The 15,076-nt window shown below is 39.8% G+C and overlaps 1 protein-coding gene across 2 annotated transcripts in view; it reads left to right on the forward strand.

Moving 5' to 3' along the window:
• dtnbp1b (dystrobrevin binding protein 1b) overlaps positions 1-15,076 on the forward strand; it is an 89,375-nt gene that overhangs the window by 28,937 nt on the left and 45,362 nt on the right. Inside the window, exons 5-6 of one of the 2 annotated variants that reach the window (XM_034704375.1) lie at positions 5,630-5,786; positions 6,666-6,704. In XM_034704375.1, coding sequence (XP_034560266.1) covers positions 5,684-5,786; positions 6,666-6,704 — 142 coding nt within the window. In that variant the 5' untranslated portion in view covers positions 5,630-5,683. Of the gene's footprint in view, position 1; positions 317-5,629; positions 5,787-6,665; positions 6,705-15,076 lie in introns of those variants that run through there. The other variant, XR_004634265.1, reaches the window with a different exon arrangement.

Consider the following 15,076-nt stretch of genomic DNA (forward strand, 5'->3'; position numbering starts at 1 on the left):
GATATTATGGAAAATACATAACTCAGCCTTGGAGGAAAGTATTCACATATCAGCTGGCCCATCAGCATACAGGATAAAAGTCTTAAACATAGATCCCCTCCTTGGATCAAATGTGATCCACTATCAAAGCATCCAGAGGAAGTTAAGTGGAGCTGTCTGTGTGGGTGTTGGAGGCAGGCAGCTTCTTGATGTGCGAAGAACAGGCAATATGTGAGTGGCATTGTCATATTTCGTGTGTCTGTCAACTTCTGAGCAAAATCACTGTCATTTCAAGAAACATGCAGATCTAATAAAGGAAGTTGTGGGTTCAACTGAATGAAGTCTTAGTTTTGACTCTCTTAAAAATATCTTTCTTTAGTTTCCCTCTTAAAATAACTGGACAGAACCACGCAATAAATTTTAAGCTGTTTACTCAAATCAAAAATAAAACAAAATTACAGAAAGTTGTCCATTTTCCATGTTTTTATCCACAAATCCTTAAAGAAACTAAAAGAGAGCGAGAGAGAAAGAAAGGAAGAAAGAAAGAAAGAAAGAAAGAAAGAGAGAGGTCAAAAAAACGTGTGGCTCCACTCTCCTTGCCTAATTACCACCTCCTTAATTCAAAAACTAATCTTCTATGGAGATCAATGAAGCTTAACAAGGGGTGGGGTTACAGCATGCATGATTCAGCCACCATTCCAACACATGACATTCTATGTCACCAACCAAATACCTTTTTAATATTATGAGAAAATACTTACAGCATAATGAACTTTAACTTATACCATCTCTTTATAAATGTACAGTATATATTTATCGTTATCCTTATAAATTAACTATCTATGTACATTTTTATCTTGCACATGAATTTAAATTATTATAACATCATGAATTACATTTAGGCTCCTACAGAGGTAATGCATGCTTACATGCACACCTAGCTGCTGTTCATTCCACAGTGAACGTCACACTCTATACTGCCTGAATCTTGTAGTGTGCAATATGAGGAACTGCTGTACATACAAGACTTAATAGAAATCCCAGATAGAATCTCATACTGCCTCCAAACCTCTGAAATCCATTAGACTATCAGTCAGAAGATCGAGTAGCTGCTCCAGTTTAAATGAACCTGCTGCTACAGTTCAGATAGAAGTCTGGACTGTAACCTGTCAGGGGAGACACTGGTTTCATACAGATACAGTTTGAAGTTTGAGCCATGATTCCTTTAAGAGTAAAAGGTATAACCCAGAGACACAAGATGAAGGACATGAAAAGTGTTGTGAAACGACACAAAGTAAAGGTTCTCTGAGGCCAGAAAACCTGCCATCATGTAATCCTCCTGTTGACTATGCTTCTGCCTGAATGACGATGCTGCATGTGAAGGCAGCAGCAAAGAAAGCCAATCATTCACTCACATTTGTATTCATGCCACATCTTCCCACAATTGTCTCTTTTGCCATTGCCATCTTTTGACCAGTATTATTCAATTCTGCTATCACAATCTGATTTAACAAGTCCAGACTTAACTGCTGATTTTTGTTGAGGACTTTGTCCAGATATCTGTTTTGTTCATTCCGGTATTGAAAGCTTGTGGGAAGTTTAGTTCAGAACTTGTGTACCATTCCTACTTTTTCTGACATGTCAAAGGACACATTTTATTCCCATATGTTGGTTAATTTGTCATTTCATTCTGTGTTGAAATACAGTACTACTGCTATTGCTACTGCATGAAATACTAAATTTTTTGATTCAACTCAGAAATTCAGTAGCCCAAAGTGCTGTACAAAAAAAAAGAAAGAAAGAGACAGAAAACAATAGCAATAGGGAAAATGGTACAAGGCCAAAACAAGATAGGGGAAAGTAATATGAAATACTTAAAGATAAAGATACAATCATTACAATAAAATCAATAAAATAAAATCTGATAAATAAAAAAAAGAGATCAAATAAGATAGAATGAAATAAAAAAATAAAATGTATGCTAAAACAATGGTAACAATGGTACAGTGGCGATTTTTGGACTATTGCTGTAATAGTATATGGTCATGATTTATACACACATGAGGCAATTCTGGAGAACTGAATCTAACCCCTTGTTATTGTTGAAGTTGTTCTTAAACTAGATGGGGCAATCTTATAACATTGTAACAAGTGTTATATGATAGACCATGGGGGCTTTGTTACTTCACGCTTACACATCCAGAGTGTTTGCACCTGTGCCGATCAAAGGTAATTGTGCATGCTTAACAACACTAGAATTTCGCAAATGTAACCACTTTATTTCTCTGCTTGATTTGCTTTGTGTTGTGAAGTGTCTCTCGTGGTTTTCGTGTAAGCATGCATGAACTAACATGTGCTTGTTCAGAGAAATGATCTGTCTTCATGTGGCTATAACGGATTTGAATACTCTGCAGTATCTTCTGACCAATGATTAAGGTAAATTCAGACTAATATATGAATTGATAGCTCCTTTAGATGAATCCCCTCATTTTCAAGGGGTCCAAGCAACATCTGATAATGATAACAGTAGACATGCAGATAGTTCATGTTTTGTTCACACTGTGCTCTGAGAGGACCTTACATCGACATATATTTCAAAGAAAATCTCCTTCTCCAGGTGATGGACTCTCAGAGTTTAATACCCCTATGCCATCATCTCCCCCAGCTTGAGACTTTTCCATTCCACTTTCTATTACACTTCCCATTCACTCACAGCCTGTCCTCTGCTGATTCTTTGTCCAGCGTGATGGTACTGAACCTGGAAACAAAATCATACCTTGCCTACCAATTCAATGTGATTTATCTAGGTCTTTTCGACTCATCCAGAGCTGATAACTTGTACAAAAAGAGCTGGATGAATTGCTCTGCAGGTTAAAACACCAAAACATCAAGGTAAAGCAAGAAGAGGGCAACTCAGAAGATGCTGTGTTAACTAGAATTTTATGAAGATGTGCTGGAGGCCATCATATTTTTAAGACAGCATCACAGAAGCATCAGGTAGACTAAGTGGAGTAATTGAAGTGGAAATCCTCTTTGTGTGTGTGTGTGTGTGTGTGGAAACCTTGGAATTTGCAGCAGACTATGAGGGCTCATTTTCCCACAGCACATTGCTATCAAAGTAATTACAAACCCTTTTTTTTGTCATTCTGTCTCGAAGAGGCCTGGGTCTTGTGTTAAAGAGCGACTTTTATGGTGCCACACAAAACACACAGGTTTGTGCTCTTTGCATTGATTTAATTAGGCTTTTCAGGTTTTATTAGCAGTTATGACAAAGAATAAAATGCAGCTCATGCATTTTTCATGAGCAATTATCAGCTACTACATTACAGAGTCACATTTCTCACTGTGGTATCCAGGGGAAACTACACATTGTGTTTAATAATATGATCTGCATTACTTCAATCAAATGAGGCAGGGGGGTGAGTTGCATCTCAGTGTTGGAAGGCAGTGCATAATATAATATTTACTACTATATTAAATATAGTAGAATTTTTTTTGCCCATATTCTAAATATCTTACATTGCATATCTGTGTTAGATGTTATGGTTGTCAGGTTTGTTCAATTTTTTTCATGACAACTGGTTTCAATTCAGTCTGATATGATCAACTTTGGAAGCTTTATGTAAGTACAGTAGATACTTGGCAGTGCAGTGGTGTCAGAATAATGCCATCTAACAATAATCCCACTAAATAGGAGGCATCTGTACGATGGAGGAAGCCATTAACTTTGAAGATCTGCTACTTATAAAAGGAGTTGACATGAGGGTGGAGGAAAATCAAGTCCATTCTAAAAGACTGACTTTTATGGTCTACTGTAACCTATCAAAAAGGCTGCCAGTGGCATGAAAAGGGTAAAATTCAAAGTGATAACAAGGGTAGAGGCACAGGTCAGTCTTTGCCTGAAGCAGTTGTGGTCGGTAGCAGAACAAAGCGGCGGGAGGTCAGAGTACTTAAAAAACACGAGAGGAAGATATAGGAAGCTTAGGGCTGAGTAAAGGATGTGGTTTTGCAGCGACACAGCAGCTTGTGTTAGGAGGTGTTGAGTGGGAGCATCTTATGTGAAAACTCTCGTGCTTAAATGCCAGTGTGATCACTCTGCTGACTGCGAGGCCGAGGCGACTGTGGCATGTGTCATGTTCATGAAATGACAGAATTCAAGTGGTCTTAGATGATGACCTCTACCATATTTACTATTTGACTGTATTTGCTGTGTATTTACTATAGCTTCACACTATTTCTTTATTGGAGTCACTCCAAATGTATCAATCAATCAACCAGCTTTGCTTGAAATACAAGTTACAAGCGTCCATTCAAAGGAAACGTTAAAGATCTGTCTCCATCATACTGGTTTATAGGGTGGTAGATGATGGCACCATAGAAGTGTTAAGGGTTGGCAAATTATAATTATTCAAAGATATATACAGCTGATGTCCTTGACTAATTCATTCACTGGGAAAAAAGCAAGTTAACAATCAGGTTTCCAACATATCCAGAGTTCATATGTAGTGTTGGCTGACCACAGCTTTTTACATAAAGATGGACAGTGGATATTCTGCACACTCGCAGCTGGTAAATGACACATAAGGTAGAATACCTGGACTTCGTCTTGCGATCCAACAGCAACCCTGGCTCCTATGCCCTGTATGTCAAAATACAGAATTGCATGACAGGCACATAAGGAGCCTGAAGTCAGATACAGTAAGCGCAGAGACCAGTGCTTAATAGAGCTAACATATTAGTGCTAAAATACACCATCTGTCACTTAAAGCAAACACATCTCTAATAATTAATCATTTTAAGGCTCCATTCAATTCAATAGTGTGTGTGTGTTATAAAATGTTGGGTACATTTTTGTTTAAGATGGTTCATCTTACCAAGCTGTAAACATATTTAGTTCAGTCAGGACCACTCTTGTTGAAATAACTTATTATTTGCGTGCAGTAACTTATATTTGGTGGTATAGCTCTGTTCTGGGAGCTCCCTGCCCTTTCATGTGCCTACGTGGAATGCCAAAGTCTGAGGTGGGGAGAGCACACCTCCCTTCATGGGCATACATGAAAAGCCAAGGCAGGGAGAGCAGCAGCAAAGAACCCCCCAAATACAGAACAGAGTGGGCTTCAGTGACAATACGTATGAAACTGGTGAAATCAGACACAGCAGAAAAGGAGGAGCTGGGGTGGAGGTGGGTTGCGAAGTGGTTTGCAGGGGGAGCAGCGAGAGTAGGAAGGCTAAAACAGTTTAAATAGATCGCCAATTTTGCTATTGGCCAATTTGATGCATGGATGTAATCAGCTAAACTGATATCTGGTGTGGCTGGTGTTAAGAGCAGCTGATGTTCTGTGAACCGAGCTTGACTTTGTGGCCTACCTGCACCGATGTTATGCTCAATTTCTACTGTGAAATGTGCAATAGTAAATAATGGGGATTAACTCAATTTTTTTGCCTGCCTCAAGTGGCCAGTAGAAGAACTGCAGCTTTTAGCACTTAAGTGTGTATTATTTTCTCAGGCTTGGAGGTTACCACAGTGTGTAGTCGCAAATTTCTATGTAGTGTAGCTTCCTTTTATGAAATACAAGTTTTGAAACCATAAAGACTTCTTTTCTGCCTTCTTGTTAATAACAAATTGTCTCCCTCGTTCTCCCTCACACAGTGGCTCATTTTCAATGAAAATGATGAAGGCTGGTGATGCCATATTGCATCCTTAATGATTCCTGAGTCTGTGTCTACTCAAATTGGCCAATACAAGAACAGATGGCCCCATGGGTGGAATCCAGACCGGCTCACTGTGCCTGTGACAACTTTGAAAAGTAAGTGTGTGTGAGTCACTTTATGTCTGAACATTTGTGTGTATGTGAGTTGTATTTCTTTTCCAACATTTGCTCCTGCAGGCCACTGCTCTGAATAAGAATGTGCTGTGAGTCAGCCATGTGGTTACATAAGAATAAGAAAGTCTACAGTGTTTGCATGTTCAAGACTTTTTGATATGTGTGTCACAGTGCAGACATGTCTGCAGAGTTCACCTTGGGCCTTGAGGAGATGTGTGCACTTCCTGTCAGTAGGTTTTTATTCCATCTACATCAAATGAAAGAGAACAGGTACATGGCTCTATGTCTGTATCACTACCCGTACTTGTTTGATGCAGTCTGCTAGCTGCTCCCCTGTGTCTGACAGAACTCTGTGTGGTAGAAAAACAGTTACAGATGTTGTACTATGTGTCGTTCAAGACAAGATGACGACAGAAGCTAAACTGTTATTCGCAGGCCGCATCTGTCACCTTACCTCCTACATCTATATTTTTCAAATCTCAATAGAGCACTCACATACATAAACTGGCATACATAAGCATACTCTATGACATGACGAGTTTTCTGGTGGTATGGACAACATTCTGGAAAGAAGATAGGTTTAAAAGTGTTGAACAGAGACGTTATTACCACTTAGTCAAAATATGACACATTTAAAGTAATATGACTGGTTTAATTGTTAGAACATGCCTTGATGTAGTTACTAAATGTGATCAGAAGCATAATGTGGATTCAGATTTTCACATCTTTTTTTCCCATCACTTGCTTTTAAAACAAGGCTCTCTCCTTGACTTTTCCTTCTATCATTCTCTTCCATATCCCCTCTTTTATCTCTCCTCGTCTTCGGTCCCCCTTGTTCCACCCACCTTTCCCTGGATCCAGTCCCAGCAGTCCTTGCCAACCCTTCCAACCATCTCCCCTGTAAGTCCTCTGTGTTTTTGATGTTTGACTTCACTGCCAATAAGATACTCTGGGACCTTGAACTAACATGAAACTGCTCTTATTTTCTGGTAATGTCAAAGAAAGTGTCATCCAACAAGGGAAAAAAGGGAGATAAAGCAAACTGCCTGAGGTGTAGAGTTGCCTGGCAACAATTTCCCACCTTTGTCTGCGTTGGCCTTCAACAGATAGCAGCAAAGACATTTAGAGACACTCCAACATGAAAGTTGGTTTGCACTCAGAGACGAAAGACAAGGGGGGAAAGGAAAGAGGCTGCTGGAGAATAATGTGGGAAGACACAGGCTGACCAACTTTGACAGCTGAATTTGGGCATTCGGTGTAGAGCTAGCAATGGCCTTCATGTCTGTGTCTTCATTTTAGTTTATTTTCTCTGCCTGAAGCTAATGCAGGGTGATCTCCTTAAACTCAATGCGAAAACTTGGAGACTCATGCAGTTTTGTGAAACACATCTTTGCAGTTTGAAGCATAAACAGAAATCACACATCTCCTCCAAAGATAGGCAGCTCTTTGAAATGATGAATCTGTAGGTTATTAAGTATAAAACAAATCTTACATTCAACTTTCTGTTGCGTATATGTGTATGTCCAAATATTGGTATTGATTTATTTTGGTTTGTTGTTTAGTTTGTCAGGGACTATGTACAACATACATTAATCTCAATCAATGAGAGGGGATGCATCAGATTTAACTGATTAGATAGATTCCATCTGCAGTGCCTGGGCAAGTAAATCACATGGAACACACTGACATTGAAACCACATGTATTTATCAGAATTTTGATATGGTTATAAATCTTCAATTGTGTGTTTACCAGTAAGCTTGATCCCTCTCCTGCCTCAGCTTTATCTGCTGTCTGTTTCAAAAAGTTCTTCTTCAGCCTGTTTCCAGTTAATGCCAAGACACAAAAAAAGGCATATGATATACAGTTTATTATTTTAGACATCTTAACAATGAGGTTCATTTATGTCTTACAGTGTGAAGTTGATTTCAGCTAAAACAGTTTAAGGTTTTAGAGTAAAGGTCTAAAGTGGAAGTAAACGCATTATGTGCTAGGCCTAGGGTTGTCATTGGCATAGACTGTAATGTCTTTCTCCTTTAAGTTAGTCCTTTTCAAATGGATTATAAAGCACTCATTCTCCATGTCTGCAATGTGCCTATAGGATGCAAGCTTGCCCTTTGACATCAGATTTCATATTCCAGGAGCACTGGTTGGCCTAGCGGTTTAAGCACAAGGCTATAGTCCTCATGGCAGCGGTCACTGGTTTGACTGCAAGCCATGACCCTTCGCTGCATGTCTTCCCCCACTCTATACTCCACACATTTCCTGTCTCTATTCAGCTGTCCTTTCTAATAAAGACAAAAATACTCCATAATATAACTTTTAAAAAACATAGTCCTTCATCTGTAAGCAGAGATTATAAATAACACAGGTTTATTGAGAGCAGGCTGATGAATATGTCCTGTTTAAGAAATCATGTGTCGTGATATATCAGTAATTACTCCTGCCACATACACAAATGAGTCTTATTTGTTGTGGTTGCAATTTATATTTATCCCTTTCATAAAACCATGAGCTGGAACCTCAAGATTGTGTACACCAACAAGAATGTATTAGTCTATACATCCAATTCCTTTCCCAGTCACGTAACCAGGTCAGGGTTGTGGTGGCAACAGATCAAGCCGAGCAGCCTGGATGCGGTTTACCTTAGCGATGTCCCCACAGCTCTCTCTGGCATCCTCAGGGCAGCCGGGATGTGTAATCCCTCGGGCTGTGCAGCAGGGTCTCCTCCCGTTCTTAGCAAGGCCAGGGACACCCTGAAAAGGAAGCATCTGCCGGGAGGAGGGGAATGAGGTTCTTTAACCGCACCAAGCTGTTTATTCAGGCATGTAAGAGACGACCTTTGGATTACAGAACATCATGACATGACATGAAAAAAGGAGTCATTTTTGGAGTTAAGTTTGAGCACTGGAAAAGTTTTTCTGTTCTGATTACATAACATGAGTGTGCCGACCTTCTGCACACTGATTAATTTTTGTTTTTTAGCATTAGTTTGCTAGTTTGGTTTCTCTATGAACATGTTTAATCTTAAAGTTACTGTGTTTACAGGAAAGTTATGAGCCAAATCATTGAAGAAGGGTTGATTGTTTCTTTGAGCATTTTTTTGCACCCATATTTTGCCCTAGATGTATACAATCAAACTTGTTTAATGGTTATACTCTTACCTTGAGCTGTTATCCTTTTTTAAAGGCAGCACCTGAAGCTGTAGCATTAGCCTGAGTTTGTTAAGATCATGATCACATTACAGTTCATTGCAGAGTGTAGGTCTGGGGCTTTATTCAAACATCTGAGGGCGAGTAGTTGATCCCTACTGGCTGAGTTTGGAGGAACCAAAAAATTAGGGAGTCCTACTTTTGGTCCCAGTTATTGAGAAAGCCTCTAGTGTTAAAACAAGCTCCAGAGACACAGACAGATGCTGCAGATAATACTACTCATCTATTTGGTGGTGGGGAATTGATGAGATTACAGCCAACTCACCAATAATATGACACAATCCAATAACACCAAGAAGATTGTGCAATGTGATGTTTACAGTGCTAATGAACCTGAAATATCTCAGCCTGTAAGAGTTATTTATCAAACCAAAATGTGCTTTTCAGACTCAAACGTGTTGGACAGTTTGCTAAGTGTAAAATAAGTCACAAATAAACAAGACAAATAGAATTTAATGGCCATAATGGACTTATACCACTGGTGCAATAAAACCACAATTTCCAAATGTGTTTTTCATAGATATACTTTATACAAGCAGACCAAACATGTTTTTGGGCATTTACTAATATTTGATTTCAAGCTCCTGTGAGGTACATTAGTTTTTAAGCAAAAAAAAGGTCTAATCCATCTGTAACAGTATCACCTATTGAGAATCTTTGCAGCAAGATACATAAAAAAGGCAGTTTCTGCAGCATGCAGTAAATCTCTTTGTCTTAAACTTCTGTTTTGAAGCATAAAAAGTTACTACACAGACATATTTAAACTGCGCTGATGATCCGGTTTGTTTGTTTTGTTTAGATCATGAAAAGAGTCATCAACATTTATTTAAGTCTGTATCATAACCATCTAAAAGTTCTTCTCAGTAGCTTTAATTTTTTCAGTCACTGGTCTCCTACAGACCTGTTTACAGCTGACTTCATCAAAAATATGCACACACATTTTTCTCCTTTCATCTAGACAAGCTAGCACTGAATCAATACTGTTGGCAGGATCAATGTTTCTGGTTGTTGCACGGTTGATTCTCAGAATCAATATTAGATTTAGGTTCTACAAATTTTCAACAGGATCACGACTTGTTCAACAACTATTGACGGATGATTTTTAGCCAATGTGTCAGTGAAAGTCGGCAGTTTACAGGGATACTCTTTAAACTGAAACACAGGCGACATATGTGGCTGCATGATGCCACTTATTGACTGTATCTAACCTCAGTTAAATCAGGTTTTGACTGCAAACAAATAGCATCTACTGCTGAAATCTGGAGACCAATTGCCTCTGTGCATAGATAGGGAACAATTTAAGTATCAAACCCTAGTAGTAAATGGTTTAAATAAGACTTAATACAGAGAGGTAAATAACAAGTGAATGTTGGAGTTACATATAATTGCCATGCTAGCTAGCAAGCTTAAAAAAAACCCAAATGATATTTCCCTTATATGCAAGTGCAGTTCACTTGTTTCTTGAGCCAGGTCTCATACACAGTGGTCTTGTCTGTTTGTCTTTGCCTTGGGAGGATTTCTGATCCCGAGACAGAAAACTCAGTCTCTGTCTTAATATTTGACATGTACATGACCACAGAAGTCCTCTGTTCCCTCACTAATATCCCACACATCTGGGAGTAGCTTAGTGTTTGTCAAAGTGAATTAGTTTAGGTAGCATTTGTGATCTTTGGTGGTTAATCCCCTGGTGTAGCTTGACAAACTATTGTACTCTGCCGTTGCTTAACTGTGTGCCCACACGTCATAATTGTTTACAAATGAGTCTACAAACCAATCACTTTGGACGTAATGCATATTTTGGGAAAGGTCTTCAGGGAAAATGCATAACTAAGAACATCTAGCACCATTTAGAAGGACTCTAGTTACTAAGACAAGATTCTTTGTGAATTCATTTGTGACGATGACCCCAAAGAACCTCACAGGCACTGATTAACGGAGCTAAAGGCTCATTGAAAGAAGACACATTGAAGAGTCTAGGGAACAACTTTCGGGACTTAGCGTTCTTTTGACGGACAACTATTCTCCCTGTTATGATTTGTTAGTTTCCTTTAGGGAGAATAGATTAGATGAACTCCCTTGGCAATCATATGACATCAACAATAAGTCTGTTCCTTTGCAGACTTTTGTGCAGCTTTTGGACAAAGGAGTTGAAAAGTTTATGGATGGCCTGGAGAATTTGGCATGTCTCTGCATAGATTACATAAAACTGAATTGCAGAATGTCAGTTTCCAAGGCAACTGTATTTTTGTGTCTTTGCTCTCATTCTTATCTGTCAGTTCTCTCACTATACTCGCCAGTAGTGTCAGCTGAGGACTGTGTGTTTGTAGGCCTTAGTAATGGTTGGTTAAGTGTGGAATAGAAAACGTGTCTATAACAAAGGTTGTGACTGCACAGGAAGTTGTTGAGGAGTGAAGAGATAGAAATTAGTTCTCTGCACATGAAATACAGAGAAGGATAGAAAGAGAAGAGAGTGGAGAAAATGTTTAATTGCCTCCCTATTTCGTTATACACTCCATTGTGTGTTTGTGTGTGTGTGCATGCATGTGTCCTAAACTGATTTTTATTTGTATGCTATCCCTGCAGACTGAGTTGTTCAAAGACTGCTGGAAAATCTCATTATCTGCCAAACAATGCTGCTTAATAACTTGCTGTGTCACTCTCTGAATTAAAGATGCAGTTTTCTAACAAGGTTTGGAGAAAATAACTACCGTTCAGTCTTGCTGTGCAGCATTTACTGTGGTTTGTAAAAATAGTGGTTGCCGCTATACTTCAGCCATTGAGGTGCATTAAACATTCTGATACATGAGTCATATTTGTAGTTAATTTCAAAGCACTTTGCACACTTTGAAAAAGGCAGTTACACATTCAGGTTTATAATGCAACACCCACACATTTTTTCAGCACCATGTGTCTTGTTGCAACCATTAAATGCACCATTCTCACACTTTCAGATGAAAGTAAAAATGTGAATGGATAAGGAAGTTGTCTGATTTTGAAAGCAAATGAAACATTTTTTGGTTTGTATTTCCTCACAGTGTTTAGAGTCAAGGGTCTTTTCACTGAACACTCTGCATTGTAATTTGTGAGACCATGCTGCAAGAAGGTACTATCAATCTCCAACTGTTTTGCAAGCAAATGTGAAAGGTTACTCTCCTGGGAAATTATCTTCAGTCTCCCCTCATAATTGTCAGACACAGCCTAAAATGACTCCTATAATGTAAGCATACCTCACCTTAGCTGTCGAGTCTGGAAACCTTGATTTTTTTAATGCCCTCCAATTGATTTTAGCTATCACCCAGTCCCTATCCTAATGTGAATAATTCAAATGTTGGATAAATCTAATGAATCTTTTTATTAACTGGTAAAAGTGCTGCCTTGAGGTCTCATCCAATGGCCAATGAATCATGCATTTGCCACCCACTTCCTCGGATGATGGTCAGCTATGTACTTTGTAACATTGTCAGAATGATTTTGCCCAAGGCATCTTCATGTTTTATCCGTCAGTGGATAGAAGTGATGGGGGATGCAAGGCCATGGATGTATGCAGCCATCTCTCCCAGTGTAGTGTTTGTAAAGCAGAGTAGTAAAGGGAATGTAACAACTTGAATATATGTGAAGTTGACAAGTGTAGTGGTCTGGAGAAGCCTGCTTTGTGGGGAAGATGATAGGATCCTTGGTCTAAACCTTGAATTTGTTTTGAGTCCAGTGCTCAGATGCATGCAACTTCTGTACTGTCAGCCGTGTATGCCATAATCTTTGCCTTTTTATCTGTAAAGACACTTAAAACCCCCCAAAATATCACTCTTATATCTGTATCAATACTGTGTCGCCATATCGCGTCACTGTTTAAATCAAAGAAATGTAAAAGGTTTACTATTGTTACTTAATGTGAAATCAAGCAGCAAATTTCAGTCTCCAGAAATGAAGCCAAGGGCAAGTGCCAAAATCTGCAGTTCCTCAAGTGTCCACTGGAGGCTAGCTCCAAAAAGCACAGAAGCCACATACACACCCATTCAATAGACAATTTTGATCTCAATAGCTCATTTCTGTATCCGCATACTGTACAGGGGTTGATTTTTTTTTTTCTAACTCATTAGTTTTGAAGATATTACGATCACAAGTCGGCAAACTTAGAGGCATGGCAGAGTTGACTGACTGGTGGGCACACTGTAGCTGCTAGCGAGGAGGCTAAATACGGCTTCAACCCCACCTCCTTGCTTCAAGATAGGTTGACCAAAAGTTAGGTTGAGTCAGCATTTCCAATAGGGCGACAATCGTTGATAGACTTCAGAAACTACTTACCAGTCACCGAGACTAGGTCCATGTTTTATACAGTCTGGGCCTGATCTACTAAGATCCCAAATAACGAGCGCTAATTTGCGTGTGCAAATAATAATTTTGCATGTGCTATTTCTGTGCGTGTTGCGGGTGATCTACTATGACTGCGTGCGCAAATGATAACAAGTGCAAAAGTGATGCGGACCGCCCTTTAATGAGCATTTTGCGTGTGCTATCGGCTGTCACCATGGAGAGTTTGAGAGAGCAGAGTGGTCTTAAGCGATAAATGAAGTTTGAAGTCATGGAGTTGGAGGTCTTTGTGGAGGAGGGAAATAAACACATCGGTGAACTCCAGCAAAGGTGAATGCTGTGAGAAAAAACAGAAGATCTGCCGATGAAATAAACGCATCTACTCTGCTCCAAAACCAAATCAGTGTTTTGATGGAGTTTAGAGAGCGATTTGATGAGGCTAAGTCTGCCACTCTTGCTCTAGAAAAGTTAGGCGTCACTTGGATGAAGACCATCGCCTCACTGTCCCAGGGAGCAACTTTCGGGTGAACGTTTTTAATGCCTGATATCATCATCCAGCAACTGTCTCAAAGATTCACCAGCTTAAATGGAACTGTGAACATGTTTGAGTCAATTCACACCAACACACTGCTGCAAGCATGAGATGAGGAGTTACGCAGAGCTGCTCAGTGAGCGCTCATTCTCCAAGTTAAAACTAACTAAAAACCCCTTGATGAGCACGGTGGGACAGAATAGAAAGAGTGGACATATCATGTTATCTATTGAGAATGACAGAGCAAAGAAAATGGACATACAGTGCATCGTGGGCAAGTCCGCGGAGCTTAAGGCTCCTTCAAACAGTGGTGAGTAGGCCGAGTACTTCATGTTGATTTTTTGTTTGTATGTGAAGATGTGGGCCGCTGTGCCAATTTTACTAAACTTTATATCTGTTGATACAGTGGCCTCCTGTGCTCTCATTAGTTGAAAAAGTTAAAGTGGGTGTCAGAATGATGCGGTCGCTATCCGTGGTGCTGAACTGCTTTGAATTTGTGTTGTTTTATTTATTTATTTGTGTTGTTCTCTTGGTTTGTTAGACTTCATGTCCGTTTGATTGACTTAAAAATGACATAAACTGTGTGTAAAAACTGTAGTAATGCTTGTAAGCCCAGCTGTTGTGGGCATGTTGTAAAGTTATGATGAGCTTTGCAGTGACCGCAGCCATGTGTGCGTCACGCTGTGCCAGTTTGCACCTGCCATTCAAACGTGCTAAATATAGACGCAAAAATACAGCTCGCTATCTGCTTCAGGTTTGATAAATCACATTGCGTGTGCTAAATGATCACATTTGCATCTCCTCCTCCAAGTATTTTGCGCGTTCTGATGATCTGCATGTATTCTGCATATTCATGAAGGCAATCACGCTAAATGAATAGCGAGTGCTATTTTGCTCATTTGACAGACGCAATCCTCGGTGCTCCCGGTTAGTAAACCTGCTTTGCGCGCGCTATCAAGTTTGCACGTGTTTTTATACACGCAAACCCTTAAGGCTGATTTATACTTCTGCGTCGAATCGACGGCGTAGCCTACGCCGTAGGTCCGCATGGCTCCCGTACCTACGCAGCGGCCTACGCACGTAGCTGACGTGCACCTCCTCCAAAATGTAACTACGCGTAGAGCCGACGCGGACTGCAAGCTCTGTGATTGGTCCGCTCGACGGCTTGGTCTTTCCCGCATTCACAGCACTTCCGGGATCCCGGACATCGGCCACACATTGG

The sequence above is a fragment of the Notolabrus celidotus genome, chromosome 16, assembly GCF_009762535.1.
Source record: "Notolabrus celidotus isolate fNotCel1 chromosome 16, fNotCel1.pri, whole genome shotgun sequence".
Classification (NCBI taxonomy): Eukaryota; Metazoa; Chordata; class Actinopteri; order Labriformes; family Labridae; genus Notolabrus; species Notolabrus celidotus.